This window comes from Toxotes jaculatrix, chromosome 23, assembly GCF_017976425.1.
Source record: "Toxotes jaculatrix isolate fToxJac2 chromosome 23, fToxJac2.pri, whole genome shotgun sequence".
Lineage (NCBI taxonomy): Eukaryota > Metazoa > Chordata > Actinopteri > Toxotidae > Toxotes > Toxotes jaculatrix.
The window spans coordinates 2,210,853-2,229,714 of NC_054416.1; the positions used below are offsets into that span (position 1 = coordinate 2,210,853).

The 18,862-nt window shown below is 43.1% G+C and overlaps 1 protein-coding gene across 1 annotated transcript in view; it reads left to right on the top strand.

Moving 5' to 3' along the window:
• Positions 1–18,542, top strand: part of col4a5 (collagen, type IV, alpha 5 (Alport syndrome)) — a 34,854-nt gene extending 16,312 nt beyond the window's left edge. The window contains exons 6-49 of the mRNA XM_041031028.1: positions 44–106; positions 363–416; positions 509–535; positions 729–809; positions 1,017–1,079; positions 1,175–1,210; positions 1,335–1,376; positions 1,504–1,596; positions 2,525–2,578; positions 2,753–2,809; positions 3,034–3,078; positions 3,216–3,269; positions 3,375–3,416; positions 3,800–3,893; positions 4,028–4,315; positions 4,534–4,623; positions 4,863–4,933; positions 5,264–5,455; positions 5,547–5,715; positions 5,823–5,915; positions 6,011–6,115; positions 6,295–6,392; positions 6,580–6,730; positions 6,825–6,938; positions 8,401–8,568; positions 8,761–8,850; positions 9,002–9,148; positions 9,267–9,365; positions 9,468–9,557; positions 9,853–9,992; positions 10,081–10,207; positions 10,342–10,521; positions 10,607–10,657; positions 10,821–11,006; positions 14,146–14,279; positions 14,394–14,466; positions 14,596–14,667; positions 14,818–14,946; positions 15,105–15,203; positions 15,511–15,723; positions 15,836–16,013; positions 16,096–16,210; positions 16,298–16,470; positions 16,678–18,542. Coding sequence (XP_040886962.1) covers positions 44–106; positions 363–416; positions 509–535; positions 729–809; positions 1,017–1,079; positions 1,175–1,210; positions 1,335–1,376; positions 1,504–1,596; positions 2,525–2,578; positions 2,753–2,809; positions 3,034–3,078; positions 3,216–3,269; positions 3,375–3,416; positions 3,800–3,893; positions 4,028–4,315; positions 4,534–4,623; positions 4,863–4,933; positions 5,264–5,455; positions 5,547–5,715; positions 5,823–5,915; positions 6,011–6,115; positions 6,295–6,392; positions 6,580–6,730; positions 6,825–6,938; positions 8,401–8,568; positions 8,761–8,850; positions 9,002–9,148; positions 9,267–9,365; positions 9,468–9,557; positions 9,853–9,992; positions 10,081–10,207; positions 10,342–10,521; positions 10,607–10,657; positions 10,821–11,006; positions 14,146–14,279; positions 14,394–14,466; positions 14,596–14,667; positions 14,818–14,946; positions 15,105–15,203; positions 15,511–15,723; positions 15,836–16,013; positions 16,096–16,210; positions 16,298–16,470; positions 16,678–16,759 — 4,722 coding nt within the window. The 3' untranslated portion in view covers positions 16,760–18,542. The remainder of the gene's footprint in view (positions 1–43; positions 107–362; positions 417–508; positions 536–728; positions 810–1,016; positions 1,080–1,174; positions 1,211–1,334; positions 1,377–1,503; positions 1,597–2,524; positions 2,579–2,752; positions 2,810–3,033; positions 3,079–3,215; positions 3,270–3,374; positions 3,417–3,799; positions 3,894–4,027; positions 4,316–4,533; positions 4,624–4,862; positions 4,934–5,263; positions 5,456–5,546; positions 5,716–5,822; positions 5,916–6,010; positions 6,116–6,294; positions 6,393–6,579; positions 6,731–6,824; positions 6,939–8,400; positions 8,569–8,760; positions 8,851–9,001; positions 9,149–9,266; positions 9,366–9,467; positions 9,558–9,852; positions 9,993–10,080; positions 10,208–10,341; positions 10,522–10,606; positions 10,658–10,820; positions 11,007–14,145; positions 14,280–14,393; positions 14,467–14,595; positions 14,668–14,817; positions 14,947–15,104; positions 15,204–15,510; positions 15,724–15,835; positions 16,014–16,095; positions 16,211–16,297; positions 16,471–16,677) is intronic.
• Positions 18,543–18,862: the final 320 nt, after the last annotated feature.

Genomic DNA, 18,862 nt, shown 5'->3' on the forward strand with positions numbered 1-18,862 from the left:
CAACATGTTTGATCTAACTTCCTGTTTACGTGTTTTTTCCCAGGGTCTGCCAGGCCAGGACGGACCTCCAGGCCCGAGAGGAGTGCCAGGTTGCAATGGGACAAAGGTATTATCCAATTCAGAAAATATAAAAAAGCTTGGCATTTTCCGCAGAACACTCTGAAATGTCAGCTGTCAGATGAATGAGATGTGAATTCTCAAAGTGCTACAGGCTTATTCAAAGCTTATTCATGTCAGCTTTGAATATCTTAACATTTGGTCGTTAGAAAAAGTCTCAGTAATGGCATAAAACAGAGCTTTTCTTTCAGTCAAATTACTGTTTCCAAGGTCAAGAATCAGTTTTTGCTTCTTCTGCTCTCCAGGGTGAAAGGGGTTTCCCTGGAAGTCCAGGAATCCCTGGACTGCAAGGACTACAAGTGAGTCACAGTTTTTCACGCAGTAATCAGCAACCTCTGTTTGGGTTTGATCTGTTCCCTGAAGAATATTCTTCTCCCTCTCTCCTTTACAGGGTCCACCTGGTCTGCCAGGACCAAAGGTATGTAAAATAGTGAATAGTGAAGAATCATAGTACTCAACCATTGTGTAATTTAAACCAGTAAATTATAAAATCAACCGTGCCTGATAGTTTGAAGTAACACTGCTTTATGAACTACGGGTTTCTTGTCCTTTGTAAGTAGTATTTTATGTGTGAGTATGAGCGTGTTTTTTAATTAATTTTTTTCCTACAGGGAGACCCAGGGGATGTAATCTCCACCAATCGTTTTGGAGAGAAAGGATCAGTGGGACTGCCTGGATTGCCGGGAGTTCCTGTAAGTTTTTATGCCTCTGTGGCGAGGATAGCTGAGGCTTTATGTTTTCAGGTTGTCTGAACATTGCTCCTTCCGCACATCCAGGATGAAACAATGTGCTTTCAAACTTTAAATACATTTAATTTCACAGAAAAGTAAAATCTCTGAAGGTTTGTTTTATAGACTATGTATCTGTATGACAGTTTTCTGTGTGTGTTCATGGAACAGGGCTCTCCTGGTCCCAGTGGTTTGCAAGGTCCAGTCGGCCCTCCTGGACCCAGAGGCTATGAGGTAAAAGAGAGTTTCTGCTGCTGAAAAAAAAAAATTCTATCTCAGTCGTACAAACAGCATTAAATAGTTAATTATTTCTGCTGTTTTTTTTCCAGGGTCGTCCAGGTCCTCCAGGTCCTCCTGGACCTAAGGTGAGTTTTTTAATTGATCTGATTTTGTTGCCATTTCATAAAAACAAGAAAACAAAGACCAGATGATCGTGTCTTTGCTCTACATTTCTCCTCTTCATCATTTTCTTATCCCGTTTCTTTGCAGGGAAACATGGGTTTGAACTTTCAAGGACCTAAAGGAGAGAAGGTACTGTAAAAAAGTCTGACTGTGAGAAAAACCACTGACTAACAGTCTCTCTGTCAAGCGCTCTGTCTTTTCAGTTCTTTTTTGTGCTCCTTGATCTCATTTTGTGCGTTTCTTGCTGTGAACGCAGGGTGAACCAGGTTTGCCAGGACCTCCCGGTCCCCCAGGACAGGTGGGAGAACAGAAGAGATCGTCTGAGACTGAGATTCAGAGAGGAGACAAGGTAATACAACCAACCTGAGAATAACTCTTGTGGCCAGTCCTTTGGTAATCACACCAAGCATTACTGGAGTTACACGCTTGAACAAGGGAGGTTTTTTTAGGTTTAGTTCAGTTGTTTTTAAAAAAAAAAAGGTCAAGACTTTTCCAGTTAAACTGTAACATTGCTTTCTAGGATCTAATCTGACAGTAAGATAGTTATAAGGGTATTAAATTAACATCAAACAGACTAACCACAACCAAAACTAACCTAATAAATGTAAGAAAAATGTAAAGTGAAACAAACAAACAAAATATTACCAAAATGTTTTTGTTTTGTTTTTGTTGTTTTTTTAACCTTACATTTCTCCAAAATTACATGTTAATTCTACAAGAACATCTTTGGAGAAAAAAGTTGCAGATGCAGAAGTCTCACCACTGGAGTGCAGCATTAAGCTGTTTAAAGCAGCTGAGGCTGCAACGTTCACATCAGACACTTGATGTCAGCAGATCAAAGCTGCAACAGTTTGCCATCTGTTTCCCAACTCAGCATATTCACATAATGTTCAAACCCTTAACAAGTCCTTTTTAAAATTGTTTTGTCTTTACTTTGCCCACATTTTCACCTCACTGTCTACAATATGTTACTAATTACTGTATTTAATTAAAATCTTTTAGAAGTGTTCTTGTTTATTCTTCTTGGTCATCTTAAAGCTCTTGTGCATCCTGTATTTATATATTTTTCCGGCTGTGGTATTAAACATTTTGAAGGAACTATAGTACGATAGACGCGATGGAAAGGACCGGCACAATAATCCTAATCAAACTCATAAAGAACATCCATTCACATCCTGTAAAAATGAGGTAGACATCACTGGAAATTTGTGAACTGTGAAATTGTTTAGATAAATCTTTGAACTCTGAATTTACTGTTTTGTGTGTTTTATCTCCAGGGTGACCCGGGACCTCCTGGCCCCCGAGGCGACCCAGGCTATCCAGGAATTCCTGTGAGTATCTGTTACCATATGCAAACATCAGGAAAAAAAAATACAATAAAAACAGTTTAGTGATCCATGTAAGCACGCTCTACATCAGAGAACATTGAAAGTTCTTTGGTGAGCTACAGAAGGATCTTTCACAGCCATATTGTTTACATGTGTTTTGTATCGTTTACATTGTAGGGTCCCTCAGGTGGCCAGAAAGGAGAGAAGGGTGAACCAGGAGAATCAGGCAAACGAGTAAGTATTGTTCACAGATAGACACAGATTCCTCTGCTACTACTTCTGTCAGTTTTTGTTTCTTTAGCCGAATGCATTCTCACTTGTAAGGCCTTAAGTCAAACTGTTTCTTACAAAGATGAAAGTACAAGAACACAAATACATTTTAAAATTTCTGTCTGGGCCCCTTTTGTGTCATTTCAACCTAAACACAAACCATGATCACTATTTTCTCCTCTTTACAGGGCAAACCAGGCAAAGACGGCGACCCTGGTCCTCCAGGCTTCCCTGTGAGTTCTGCCAACATATAACACAATTCATCAACATTCAACACTTGATGTTGGGGAAATCATGTCAATTATTTTATTTTTAAATGTTTTATTCACTTGTCTTTCTTTTCTTTGTTTTTTTCACTTTTCACTATCAGGGAGTCAAAGGAGAGCCAGGCTTGCCAGGTCCACCGGGCAGGGATGGAGAGAGAGTAGGTTTTCTCCACATTTTTAGAAAATTTAAAATTCTGTTCAGCAAGTCATACGGTAATATCATTATTGTTTTAGTAACACTCCACCTGTCTCTTTCTTTTCAGGGTCTAAAAGGAGAGCGTGGATTCCCAGGCCCACCGGGAGTGGTGTGTATTTTGCAAATCTATAATCACCCGAGTGAAAACATGTGAAGAACGCTGTCCAAGTGCTCTTAAGCAAGGCAGTTTCACTGCAAGACCTTGACTGTACAGACAGCTCCTCATATGTGAATATGTGTAGCCATAAACAAACAGTCTTGAAATAAAAAAAAAATAGTTAAAAAGATGGAAGAAATTGATGAACTCTAGAGAAAATGCTCTCCATCCCCAACTATCACCAAACGAAAAAGATCCCAGTGCACTACATTCTTCTGACCACTGGGCAGTGACATTTCTCTCTTTGGATGCCTTGGATCTGTGATTACTGAGTGTGATCCTTTTCCTCTGAATTTATTTTATTTTTTTATTTTTTTATTTATTTTGTTACTTAGGTGATCGGGTCACAAACAGGGGGTCGGGTTGGTCCTAAGGGTGAGCCTGGGTACCCTGGAGTACCTGGGACCAAAGGAGAGAGAGGACCACAAGGTAAACACAAACCATGCAGCAACAGACACAAAACATTCAAATATGTTTTTTTTGCAAAAAAGAATCACAAAAGAAAATCATAGTGGAGAAACTTTTTTTTTTTCATTTAAACTTTGTCCTCCTGTCTTCTTCAGGCTCAACAGGACCTCCTGGAACACCAGGACTTCCAGCCATCGGTGGTGCTGGTCTGCCTGGACCTCCAGGTTTCCCTGGAGAGAGAGGTCAGAAGGGAGACCTTGGTCCTCCAGGGCTCTCCTTGCCAGGTCCCCCTGGTGTTCCAGGAACTCCTGGTGCCCAGGGTGCACAAGGGCCCCCTGGACCTCCAGGCTATTCCAGTGGAGGACAAAACTGCATCCCTGGAGAGCCTGGGCGTCCTGGTGTGCAGGGAGAGAGAGGCTACCCTGGAGAAAGTGGCCAGAAAGGTGAGAGAATATAGAGCTGCTGTTCATTCACAGATCTCTGAGCTCAGAAGAAAACCTGAAAAAAATCACAAATACATATTGTGGAAGATTAATGTCAGATCTTATAGCTAAAATATTAAATAACAAAAAACAAGTGGATTGTAATTACAAGGTGGTCCACCCTGTATGTGCACCGCTACACAACAAACACTGATGCTAATGATCTGACGCTGTTTTAGGTGAGAAGGGCGACACCTGTGTGAACTGCTTTACTGGCACCAGTCCCATCCCAGGACCCCCAGGACCACCTGGAGCACCCGGATTCCCTGGTAATATCCTTAAACTTTATTCCCAGACACTCATTTTCAGTTTGCAGTTTCAGTTTTAATTATTTAATTATCCCGCAATCTCAAAATAATGTGATAAATGATCTTGTTATTGCAATAAATCTGCCTTCTGTTTGTCTCGAGATAACAAAATAATTAAGTTTCGATCTCGAGATAACAGCATTAAAAAAAAACTAAGCGTGACCATATTATTATATAATTCCTTTCCTTTCCTTCATCAGGATCTCCTGGCGGCCCAGGTATCAAAGGAGACAGAGGATTCTCAGGAACACCTGGTGCTGTGGGCCCCCCTGTGAGTAGTTTTTTTGTTTTACTTCCTTAAAGAGCTCATACTATCCTGGAAAATCAGTTCCAGATTTTTAACTGGCATTTTGGTGCTCTCTGTTTTGTATCTAAATTTGAATTTCTTTGCATTTGTATTTATAGTATTATCAGAATTCTTAAAATCTCAAATATTGATAGTGGGATTTGCCTCAAAAATATAGTATCGACCAGATAATTATCTAGTATTATCTTTGATCCCTAACTCAGAGTTTAATTCTTATGGCCCAGCCTAAAATCAAAATGTAAACTGTAAAGCACTAGTAACCTACTAAATTATTTTTTATCCTTTTGTTTCCAGGGTACCCCCGGCCCTCAAGGTGCTCCAGGATTCCCTGGAGAGAAGGGTGACCCAGGTGACCCCATTGAAGTCAATGGTCTAAGGGGAGAGAAGGGTGACACCGGCTTCCCCGGACCTCCTGGTCTGCCTGGTCTGGATGGTCGACCCGGTCGTGATGGAGTGCCTGGAACTCCTGGGCCCAAAGGAGCTCCTGTAGGTGGCCTTTACTCACTCCAGCATTTAGATCTGTTGAATCATCCGTGGCTCACGTCATAACTAATGTGTATTTGTGACTGTTTGACAGGGATCTCTGCTGGTGAAAGGAGAGCGAGGACTCCCTGGTGATTCAGGTGCCCCTGGTATTCCAGGGGACAGGGGCCCCCCAGGTTCCCCTGGGTTTGGACCTCAAGGGCCTCCAGGAGAGAAGGGTATCCAGGGCGTTTCAGGAAGACCCGGAGCTCCTGGAGCACCTGGTAAGAGGATTGTTTTAGTTTTATTGATTGATGATCCAAATAAGAAACTGGGAATTAACTCAATTCCAAACTCTGACCTTTCATTTGTGCTTTCTCTCACCATTCAGGTCCCAAAGGGGAGCCAGGCATATCGGTGGCAGAGAAAGGCTTACCAGGGCCCAGAGGACTGGATGGCGAGCCTGGACTGTCTGGTGCACCAGGTATACAATCATGATTTATAGTGCATTTTTACATACAGTGCTTGTGTATCCATTACCTGACTGACTTTTTTTTTTTTAAATTTTTCTGTTGTCAGGCAACTCCGGCCAGCCCGGACAGCCTGGTTTCCCTGGTTTGCCAGGAGCAAAGGGTGAACCTGGACTCCCAGGCATTGGACTTCCTGGACCCCCAGGAGCAAAAGGTAAAGACACCAATAAACACTCCACCCATACTTTAGCTCTTTCCCTCTTTCTCTCCACTCCTCCTCATGTTTGTTTTTTTCTGCATAAATTGTCTTTCCTACCTTGGACCCCCTTTTCTTCCTTCTCCTTTTGCATCATTATTACCTTTGATTCCACCCTCTCTTATTTTCTCCTCCAGGATTCCCAGGTATCCCCGGCCAACCAGGAGCTCCTGGAGGACCGGGCAGACCAGGAGTGGATGGACTGCCTGGCCAGCCTGGAATTCCTGGACCTAAGGTAGATAAAAGAGATGGACAGACAGATAAAGTATTAGATTAATGCCAGAAGATAGTGATCAGCCTCATACACCACATACACTCAGCTGTACACTCAGCTTGGCTGCTTGCTTGACTGACCTGAATAAACCATGTGGCTTGCTGTGTGTGTGTGTGTGTGTGTGTGTGTGTGTTTGTGTGTGTGACAGGGTGAGCCTGGCTTTGGACTTCCTGGCCCACCTGGTTTACCTGGAGTACCTGGAGGTAAAGGCTTCCCTGGACCAAAGGGAGATCCTGGATTCCCTGGCAGCCCCGGTTCACCAGGACGATCTGGATTGGATGGCAGCCCAGGACCCAAAGGTATTCTTTAGTTCTTTCACTAATGTCATGTGTATCACAACACGTGTGTGTGTGTACTGCCACCTGACAGTCACATCCTCTTCTCTCTGTCCAGGTGAGCCCGGTACACCTGGTATCCCTGGAGCTCGTGGCCCTCCTGGATCCCCCTCCGTTGGCTCAGTGGGGCCCCCAGGCCCCCCTGGTTCTCCAGGCTCAATGGGACCACCAGGTAAGATGCATAAGGTTGGATTGGTTTCATTTTCCTGTATATGCTTTCTCAAAAACAGGGCTACTTTAAGTTCTAGTTACAATATATAGTATATATATTTTTATATATACTATATATTGTATATATACTATATACAATATATAGTATATATAAAAATATATAAAATATATAGTATACAAAAGTTTAGTTTAGTTTAGAAAAGAACTGTGATATTTCTCTGTGACACTGTTTTTGATTTTGCACTGTATTTATACATGTTTTTATATCGTTACAGTTTTGAAATATGTTTGTTTGGCTTCGCAAAGTTGCCCAGAATTGTGCATGACCCTGACTTGTGAACATTTTGAGCTTGTAAAGGTGTCTGGTTGTCATTTTGGTATAGGGGTTCAAACTATGTATTGCACACTTTCCACGTGAGCACTCCAAAGCACCTGAGCACCAGAGGGTTTTGTTTTGTAACTGAGGGGTTTGTTTGGTTGATTTACCAGCATAGTGATTGTTCTGGGTGTGTTGGTGTGCTTGGATATCTGTATATCAGTGGTTACCACACTACTGGATGGCACCCGTACTTTGATCTGGGGAATTTTCTCCTTAGTGTCACTTCTTTCACCGTTGTTTGTGAGATCTGCCCTCACACTCTTTATCGGCTGCACACTTGTTGTTGGACTGATTGCACAGCATCTGTATCACTGAGTAGGGCACATCAGACCTCACCATTTTAACATCACTCCAGGCACTTTCTTCGCGAGTGCACCAATTGAAAACTAACGTCACAGAGTTTCGGCTCACCGGGGTTTGTGTCACCCTGTTCTCTCGCTGTGGCACTTCACCACTTTAACCTCCCACTGCTTTACCCTTTGAATTTACACAAAAAGCGCAAACTAACCCATCCAATGAAGTGTTTCGAACACTCTGAATCTACACTAGTTGCTCCTGGACACAAGTTTTTCTTAAAGAGCTTCAGTGCATATTCAGAGTGTTCAAAAAGTGGTTTCACATAGAACGTTTTAATGCATTTAATGCATTATACTTTGTTCTCTTCATCTCATCTTCGGCTTAATCCAACCCTCCTCCATCTGCGCTTTGAAACATGCCCCTCGCTTACTGTGACGCTCTGATGCCAAGGCGAGAAAGGTATTGTAACCCAGTGCTGGTGCTGGTTGATGCCCATAACAATGATTACACTAGAGATAAAGACTCCATTTGGTATGCGTGTGTATTTCGTTTTGCTTTGTCTATTTCAAACACAAAATATCCTGCATCTTGACTGCGTTGGGCATGTGTCTTCAGAATATTCAGATTTTACATCTAATTTGGTTGTGGGACTCATCTCTTGGGGAATAAAACCCAAGACAACTTTAAATAAAAACTGAATCACTTCCAGATCATTCGTAAGCTGGAAAGCCGGAGTTTGAACATTTTCCCATATCCAGACACTGAAATCTTTCTATCGTCAATACAGGATTCCCTGGATCAAACGGAGAGAAGGGAGACCCAGGACCTCCAGGTCTAGACATCCCAGGTCTGCCAGGAGACAGAGGAGCTCCCGGGTTCCCAGGTTCCCCAGGACCAGTCGGACCCCCAGGACCTCCTGGAGGAGCTGGGCAGAATGGCCTGCCTGGACTGCCAGGTAAAATTTATCTCTAACATCATTAAACTACAGTTATGACTTAACATCTAACTTGTTAGGTACGTGATCTGATATAAACTATTTATACGAATAAGTGATTAATTATATGTAGAAATCTGTTGGTTTATTGAGAATCAACTTTCCATTCTTTGTTTTTAACACTACTCCTCTCTCATGTCTGACTGAATGCAGGTCAGAAAGGAGACATGGGTGCCATGGGACCTCCAGGGCCTTCTGGAGGACCAGGAGGTCCAGGGGGACCTGGAGCTCCTGGACTTAAAGGTATTCACATAAACGCACACGCTCAATACCTTGCTCATAACTCTTGCCCTAAAAAGCATGAAGAGTCTGACTGATAAACTGGTCTGGCCAGTATTAGCTCTCTGCAGATATGTCAGTATCGTTTCTCTGATTACCATTCTCTCCTCTCCAGGTGAATCCGGATTCCCAGGTAGAGACGGTGCACCTGGTGTTCCTGGCATTAAAGGAGAGAGGGGTGACCCCGGTGTCCAGGGACCCCCAGGAACCAGCCAGCCGCCACAGCTTCTAAAGGGAGTCAAAGGAGAAAAAGGACTAGCAGGTACAGCTGAAAACATCTTCACTGCCCCTCAGGAAGTTTTAAAACTGTCGTTAGCCACAAAATCTTTTCAACGACTAGTCACTGTATTCTTATACACTCTTTCGTGTGTGCTCTACAGGTGCACCAGGTTTTCCAGGACAGAAAGGCATCGACGGTGTCATTGGGAGCCCTGGACTGCCAGGATCAGATGGCCGCCCTGGACTCCCTGGGCCACCAGGTATAAGTCTACCTTCCAACTCATACACATACACAATGCATGCATAAATACACATGTTCTCCTGAAAATAGATCCCTCATGTGCTGCTTCCATTGTATGCAGGTCCTAAGGGAGATCCTGGCATCCCAGGAAGCCCAGGTGGTCCTGGAGGTCCAGGAGCAAAAGGAAGCATGGGAGAAATGGGATTTCCAGGTGTGTCTGAATGTCTTAAATCTCTTCAAGTCTTTGTTTTCCAATTAGTCATTAGTGATTTACTAAATGCTGTTGCTAAATTTCTTCCAAAATCAGTTTTAAACACTTAAATGCTAATATGTGATTCACATTTTTTGATAATTTTGATAATTTTATACAGAACTGAACAATGGACCAAACATTATAACAAGGTTTTGTTATTAGTTATTTAATTTGCCTTTTAGTCAAATTAACTGACTTAAACAACACGTGATTTCTGTTTCATAAATGCTGTTGCACTGTGATCATGTCACAGGACCTTCAGGGCAGAAGGGGCTACCAGGTCAGCCAGGACGGCCAGGATCCCCGGGACAGCCAGGGGCACCTGGTTTCCCTGGATCTAAAGGTGAACCAGGTTCTGCTGGGGTTGGACCACCTGGACTACCTGGACTCAAGGTAGGGAGCTCAACCACTGAAATTTTGTAGCTGAGAAAAAGTTTGAAGTGCAGGTGTGGGTTCACACATTTCTTTATGTTTCTTGTAGGGTGACCCAGGCCAACCAGGGTTCCCAGGAAGTCCAGGACTCAAAGGAACTCCAGGATCACCTGGTCTCCCAGGTTTACCTGGAGCACCAGGTGTCAAAGGCGATCCCGGCCTCCCAGGATTCCAAGGTAGGTTTAAGAAAGACTCTCAGAAGTTATAAATGGCAGCGACTAAACTTATAGTTATTTTGATCAAGCTCTGCTACTTAAAAAAAAAGCAAACCTGACTGATTCATTGTCCTCTTCGTGCGCTCTTCTGTCAGGTCCTCCTGGCATCCCAGGTCCTAAGGGTCTCGATGGTGGGCCGGGTGCCCCAGGTCTCACTGGAGCTTCCGGCAGACCGGGAGAGCCGGGTCGACCAGGATCACCAGGGTTGCCGGGAGAGAAGGGTCAGGCAGGTCGGGATGGGATCCCGGGGCCGGCTGGAGTCAAAGGAGAGCCAGGCAAGTCACGTGCCATCTTGCTCAGAAGAAATAATTATGCTGTATATTTTTTATTTATTTCACTTCTGATTTATTTCTTCTGCAGGGCTTCCAGGTTTCGGTGTCCCGGGTCCTAGTGGTCTTCCAGGGTTGGCAGGTGAGTTACCACTCACTGTGTATGTACACAACATTTTGTTTTTGTGCACACAAACAAACTCTCAGGCGGTTCAGAAACAAACAACAGAAGAACAACAAATAACAATAGTGCAGTATTTACACTGATATAATAATCTCTACTTTGTCCATCACTATCTGTTCAGGTGCTAAGGGCGACCCAGGTCTTCCCGGTCCTCCTGGCAATCCTGGTTTCCCTGGCACTAAAGGAGAAGCTGGCTTCCCTGGTAACCCTGGTCCTCCAGGGAGCAATGGCCTTCCTGGGCCTCCAGGACTGCCTTTACAGGGCCCTAAAGGACTGCAAGGTCCCCCTGGACCACCTGGACGAGCAGGTAAAGTACTTGGTTATTATAATTGTCACCATCTGCACTGCTAGAAATTGCTGTCTGGTTTTCTGATCTGCTGTCCTGTCTGTCACTGGAGTTTAATACAAAATTTTTGGATTAGCTTGAAGGCTATGAAATCTAAAAAAAATAAACAATATTCCTGGTCTAAACTTGACTAAGTAAAGTTCTGAATTTACAGTTCAAACAGTATAGACACAAACTAAAGATGAGACAGATGTCTCTGACGACTGACCTGTGCAGCGAGTCCTTCCTCTTCTAACCAATGAAAACCAGACAGCAAACGGCAGAAGCTGCACTTTTAAATGTGAACGCTTTCATCTCCATGTCAATTTGATTTGCATGGGACGTCGAAGCACCAATCGCTGCCACCGGTGTCAGAGCTATGTCACTGTCTGAGCACTGACACACCTGTCACCAGTCACTGTCCAGAACACTGAGCACTGATGATAAAAGTTTCTGCCACTCCTCCTCACCCCTTCACCCCTTCTCACCAGGAAATGTCGGGGTGCTCCTCACACACCAAGCACTGTTTGTCACTGGGGGGTTTGATCATGCCCCAAAAAAAGAGCATGACTTTTTCCATCCAATTTTTTTTTTTCCATCCACCAATCCATCTTTTCTCATGTCTCCTCACCCCTTTGCCCTTTGCTCCTGATCCCATAATGGGGAAAGCTGTTATCTGTTCATCTCTCCACAGCCCTGCAGTACAGTATGTGTGTGTGTGTGTGTATGCTCGTCGTCTCCTGTCGCCATTGTTACCGTTGTGTGTCCAGTGTTTCCGTGGTCATGGGAGGTCGATTTAAAGAGACGTTGGTGTGAAACAGCCAAACCTGAGACAAACACCAAAAACTCTCAACTGTATGTTAAAGGATAAGTCTGGTGTTATTCTATATTATTGTCAATGAATCTACTAAAGTCATACATCTTTAACAGTGGATCACAAATATATAGTTTTATTATTATTATTATTATTTTAACTAAATAATTTCTTAATACACCTGGGCAAACATCATTCAAACAGGAGTCATAAACCTTTGACAAGCTTTGAGTCAAGTTGTGAGTATTGCGGGTTTGTGTCTGGCTTTGCTGCTGTTTTTTTTGTTCCACCAATCAGTCGTCTGCATGGGCACTGTTTGTCCCGGCATAAACACACACTTAATCGTGACAACAAGCCTAACACAGCGCTGGAAAGAGTGGACAGCCCTGACGCACACGTCAACAGTTGCTCATTTACACGGAGCAACATTATCATTCATTTAAAGTTGTGTTGCTGTCCACCTGGTGGAATTTAGGTAATCAGATATTCAGATGAGTAATAAGAATCACTCATTCACCTTACTGTGTCCTTGTTAAAAGTAAATGTCAGCTCTGACCACACAGCAGCACTGTGTCAGGCTAGAAAAAAAACCCCACTCAGGTTATTCTGGGTGTCAGGGTAATAAATGTTGATGCTATGAAATTTTACCTCCTGTCACCTGTGCCTTGGCCCCACCCACTGTGGTGTGGCCCTGCCTCTTGGCGTGATGACACGTGCATCCGGCGGTCGCAGGCCCCTCAGGTCAGATCAACGACGTCCAGACTCGTACTGCACGTTCTTTACAGCAACACTGACTGAGTCTAATCTCACTGTCTGATCTACTGGGAACAAATTTCACCTGAAAACTGCTGGGGAATCACTGTACTGTCTCATTTCTCTACAACAACTGTCTGTCAGCAACTTTCTAACCACTGTCTTCTTTCACCTTCCATGCACACTGATGGTAGTGTAATGCACCTTTAACAAGTAAGCACCTTTTAAAAAGAATTTGTCTGTTCTGTGATGGAGAAAATAACCCACCCAAGATTTTAAATCTCAGTAGTTTTCTGGCACAATCGGCATGTTTACCTGAATCACATGTAGGTCATGTTAAATGCAAACCTAACAGTCAGAATGTGTTATGCACATGGTATTACACAGTCTGTGCACAAAAACACACATTATAACTAACTTATTTGAATTGAAATACGATTAAATCACTGATTTTAGTGTGTCACATACTGTAATTTCATTTGTGCTGGATGTGATTTAAATGTAGGAATTTAGTTTGTACATAAGTATAAAATATTTTTGAGAACATTATAATTACTTGTTTCCTCAGTAGGCTTTTTAAAGACAACATATCTGTCATTGTTTAGTCTGACTGTGTTTCTGTCCTGATGCCTACTTCACTCTAAACCTCCTGTTCTTTTTTTGCCCCACGCCTTCAACCCGGCTCCACTTTATCCGGGAATTCTGGAAACCCTAGGTCCCCCAGGTTAGATTCCAGCGGTTTGATGGTTTTGGTTGAAGCTGTGCTACGTGCTCGTCGATGGGCTCTGTGGGGAAAATGAAGGGGAAATGTTTGAAGCGGGTTTTAATGTATGTCTCATGTGGGGTTGGGGGTCAGTTCACTTCAAATGCTCTCAGTTCAAAGCATGAATGTAAAACTGAAACTTACACAGATTTCATGGCATTGGTGTCATGTTGGACAAAACTTTTACAGCTTAAGCAGAAGAGTCACTGAATTTCAGGGGCGTCCATTTAATGCTTTGAAGGTGAACTCACCCCAGCCCCAATACATATTAATATTAATATTGTGTTATCCTGTTGTGAGTGTGAGTGAAAATTGGAAGACTTGTGTTGACTGTTAAAACCTAGCAGTTGTGTTTTTACCCTCTCTTTACCCCACAGGACAGGCTGGACGTCTCACATAAACACACACACAATCATGTCCACACACACATATGATCCAGGATCATCTGTACATGAAGAGTCTCATTTTGATTTTAAGTGTATAAATATATATAATCAGCAAATGACAGGCAGATGTGCTGTACTGTAATTTTCAGTTTATTAAAAAGGCTAATATTTATGTAATTTAAGGGATTTTAAGAATTTTAGAGGAGTCAAGAATATTAAACAATTGGTGGCAGCAAAAGCAGGATTTCCCGCAAAATCAGGGTGTTGAACAGTTCTTAAACAAGATTCACTGATCCCAGTCCTGTTTAGGAGACAATGAGCAGAAACTGGTATTTACAGTATTATTGTGTTATTTCTCTATTATACTGTACCTGACCTTTGAATCTTTGATGTCTGCATCTGAAGGTCCGCCTGGCCTTGAGGGTCCCCGTGGACCCCCCGGAAGTGGCGGCGTTAAAGGAGAGAAGGGTATTCCCGGTGCTCCTGGCCAGCCGGGCTTCCCTGGACAGAAGGGAGAATCTGGTCTTCCAGGATCCCCAGTAAGATCATATCATTGAATTTACTGAATTAGTTTGGAAGGATCTAAGAAAAGTGAATTTGCATCTTAAATTTCTTGAGGATACTCAAAAGTGTCTGCACCTCTTTCTTGCCAGGGTTCCCCTGGTGTTCCTGGTGGCCCTGGTATAAAAGGAGATGTCGGTCTGCCCGGTGTTCCTGGATTCCCTGGTTAGTCCACAACACTGTAACAGCATCTTCTCATTCTTCCTACCATCCAAAAGTGTATTTCATCCTGAAGTGTTCTTCATAAGCAAAGCAAAGAAATTTATTTTGTTTGCATTTTTTTTTTTTTGCCAGGACCAAAGGGAGACCCAGGACTCCCTGGTGGCTCTGGTCTTCCTGGAGATCCTGGAGATATGGGACCGACTGGTGGGTGAACACTGGCTTTTTAAGTTACAGTGAAAAGTGAGCTACATACGATCATGAGATAGAGGACCATGATGTGCATCAGTAATCACCACTTTGCCTTTGAAGTCAACTGACCATTGATTATTTTCCTCTGTAACATTTGACCTCTAGGCCCCCCTGGTGACCCTGGTGTACCTCCGGCTCCTTTCGTGGTGAAGGGAGAGCGAGGACCCCCTGGTCCTCCAGGCCAGCGTGGTCCTCCGGGACCACCTGGTTCTCCTGGACGAGAGGGACTCTCAGGTGGGTTAATCTGGACTCTTTGATGGGACCTGAAGATGTTAACGAGAATGTTGCATGAGTTTCAGTTCAGGCTGAAAAAATAGAATTGTTCTAATGTGTTATAAACTGTTTCAGTCATTGTTTCGTACAAAAGATAACTCTTCTCTCTCCGTTCTCAGGTCAGCCTGGTAACCCTGGAGATCCTGGTGTGGAAGGTCCTCCTGGCTTCAGCGGCACACCTGGGAGGAAGGGAGATCCTGGACCCGCTGGACAGCCTGGTACATAAAGCCTCTACCTGAACCTGAGACTGTCACAACTTACCTGGAAGCACCAGGCCAGCATCCCTGGTGGTTTACAAAAAAATAAACACAAACAATTATTTTTATTTAGTGACAAGTGATGACATAAGGCTAACTTTGCTGCCACCTAGAGGCTGGAATTTGTGGCCTAATAGTGTGTAAGTGATTAAATGTATTTGTTTTTCAACAGTATTTTGCAGAATGGGAACAAGCTCTCTGATCCTCGAGCCCCATCTGTGGCCCAGTGGCTTCCTATTTCAAATATACGCCTTTCCTCTTATCTCAGGTCAGCGTGGCCTCCCTGGTCCCCAAGGTTCAGACGGTCCACAGGGTCCTCCTGGTATTCCAGGTTCAGTCACTGCAGCCCATGGCTTCCTCATCACCCGACACAGCCAGGCTCAGGAGGTGCCCTTCTGTCCCGAAGGAACCAACGCTATCTATGACGGATACTCCCTGCTGTATGTGCAGGGCAACGAGAGGGCGCATGGACAGGATCTTGGTAAATAGGAATTAAATTTTCATTTTACCAAATAGTCAAATTAGACTGAAGAGGTAGTTGTTTCAGACTTACTTCATCATATCGTTGACCATCTTCTTCCTGGGTCTTCCAGGCACGGCTGGCAGCTGTCTGCGCAGGTTCAGCACCATGCCCTTCATGTTCTGCAACATCAACAACGTCTGCAACTTCGCCTCCCGCAACGACTACTCCTATTGGCTGTCCACTCCCGAGCCAATGCCCATGTCCATGGCCCCCATCACTGGAGAGAACATCAAGCCTTACATCAGCAGGTAGGGGACAGGTGGAGGTGTGAAGAAAGAGAGGAGCAGAGTTGGATGTGTTGTGTTTAATTTTACCTTTCTCTGTGTCTAGGTGTACAGTGTGTGAAGCTCCAGCCATGGTGATTGCAATCCACAGTCAGACCATCCAGATTCCTTCGTGCCCTTCAAACTGGGAAGCCCTGTGGATAGGATACTCCTTCATGATGGTAGGACATAACACATATACACACCATGTTTATGTATTCTTGTCTAGGCAGTGCAGTACGTAACCTGTCCTCCCTTTTCGTCCTCAGCACACCAGTGCGGGTGCAGAGGGCTCCGGTCAGGCCCTGGCCTCCCCTGGCTCCTGCCTGGAGGAGTTCCGCAGCGCTCCCTTCATAGAGTGCCACGGCAGGGGGACATGCAACTACTACGGCAACTCCTACAGCTTCTGGCTGGCCACTGTAGAACCCAGTGAGATGTTCAGGTACGGATTAGTGAAGCTATAACCACAAGATTCCTGCTGCAGCCAAGTTGAACTGATCACTCATGATGTCGTGTAATTCGTCATGTGGAGAAAGAAAATAGATTTTCGTTAAAACAGAAAAGGTTTACATGAAATGATGCATTTGAATCATAATTTAATTTTAAAATGACAATAATCTCAACCACCTTTAACCTTTGACCCTTACAGGAAGCCCCAGTCGGAGACTCTCAAGGCGGGTAGCCTACGGACACGCGTGAGCCGTTGCGTGGTCTGCATGAAGAGGACGTAACGGCACACGGCAATGAGCAAACCCACCGTTGCCAGGGACGCCCAATCAGTGACAAGAGATGATTGGATGACGGGGGACAAGTAGGGGGACGAGGTGGAATTCCAATGGTGCATTGTCTTCCGGAAAAAAAACAAACAAACTACAACTTAAACAATGGTGCTACTGTGCAACACAGCTTAAAAAAAAAAAAAGAAAAAACTGACGTAAATAAATCTTACATTTAGTCTTTGTTTTTCTTAAGAAGTACCTCAAAATGAAAGCAGAAAAATATCCACTAAATGGTGCCATGATGGATGTGTGACAACAAAAGTGCATTTTTCATTCTTTTCCCTTCTTTCCCAAAAGGATCATAGTTTTCTGTTTTAAAAAAAAAAATCACTTTTGACGTTGGTGCAAAATGTGATACTGTACATCCATTTCTAGACAGAAGTGCTCTTTTTTTTTTTTTTAATTTTTCTTTTTCTTTTTTTTTTTTCTGTTTGCGGCCTTATTGATGAGGACTGGATGGTTACCAAATCGGCACTTTGACTTCGGAACATCCACGATGAGATGCACTGACGATGAGCTTTCCTTAGTGAGACTGACTGCCTTTTTTTATTTCGAGCTCTTCATTCACACGCTCTTTCTCTCTCTCTTCCTGTCGTATTACGTTACATTTGATGGTACTAACCCTGCTATAGCCCGCCTGCTAACTATCAGCCTACACCTTCTTTCTCTTAATTTTTTTTTTTTGTAAGAAATAAAATGTGTATATTGTGTAAAACACCTTTTGTTTTTAGTGTATTAGGTCTTGAGTCAGTACCAGCTGTTTGTTATGAGACAATTTCCAGGTTCTTTTTAGCTCACACACTCACGCATGCACACACAAACACACACATATTCATTCACTGCATTGCTCACTGACACACATCAACTCAGACATTGTACAAAGTAAGGCTTTTATGAATGAAACAGTATTTTATATATAATAAATATATATTTGAAAAAAGAGGTTTAAAAGGTATATAAACTTTATTTGGCTGTGGGGAGATTGTTCGCTGTTTTCAACCACAAACTGGTCATGCATTTCACCGAAAAGTAAAGCTAACTACTGAGCACAGACAGAGCCATTTTCCCTAGAACATAACAGTCTTGTATGATATTAACGAAGCCAGTCGCTTAAACCTTTTGTATTCAATTTGTAGAATTAATTAATGTTGAACTGAAATAAAGGGGATTTGCTGTTAGGTAGTTAAATGAATGGGGAATGTTACTGATATTTGTGAAAAAAAAAAGGATTTGAATTAAATCTTGGCTCCCTGATTAGAAAACCACGATATTTGTTTTGTGTCTTTTAACATTTCCAGGTGCGGGGCTTCGCTGTAAAAAGAGAGCCTGAGGTTCTTGCGGTACCTATTTGCACCCAAAACTTTCAAATCCACTTTGCTTGCTTGAATTTGTATCTAAAACTGGTTCACGTATTCACACTCGCCCCAGTTGAAACACATGTGTCTGAACATTCAAATCAGGTGTTACGGTCCCTGATGTGACGCTTCTCTCACATCAGGCGTACAGACTCCTGATGTACTGTAAGTCCACAAGAGCTGTTTGGGGGGAGAGAGAAATATCCTCCTGTGATTTTATTGTTATTTGTATTTTTTCAGATCTGCTTTTATGAATTCTAATTTTGTCAACCTGGGGTGTGATTAAAAAAATGTGTAATATTTTTTTGTTTTGTTTTCATGTTATGTTATCCAGAAGTTGTTATAAACTTTCAAGACTGAAATAAATACTATGTCCAAAGTGTTGTCTCCTGAAAAACTGTGATTATCTCTAAGACAGAAGAGTAGAATCTCCTAATTCTACTGTTTTTATGCTACAATAATAATAAAACCACGTCTCCAGTCCCACACCGAGAGATTAAATATCTTCCCTGAAGTATTAACATTATTAATTTAGTATATTCTACATGTTAAATAAGTGTAAATAAGTGTAGCTACATTACATTTAAAAGGGGAGACTGTTATTACAACCACTGACCAGTAGATGGCAGCACAGAGTTAGATGATGACTCTGATGTTGCCAACATTAACAACAGGACACACTTTTAGCAGACATCATCAT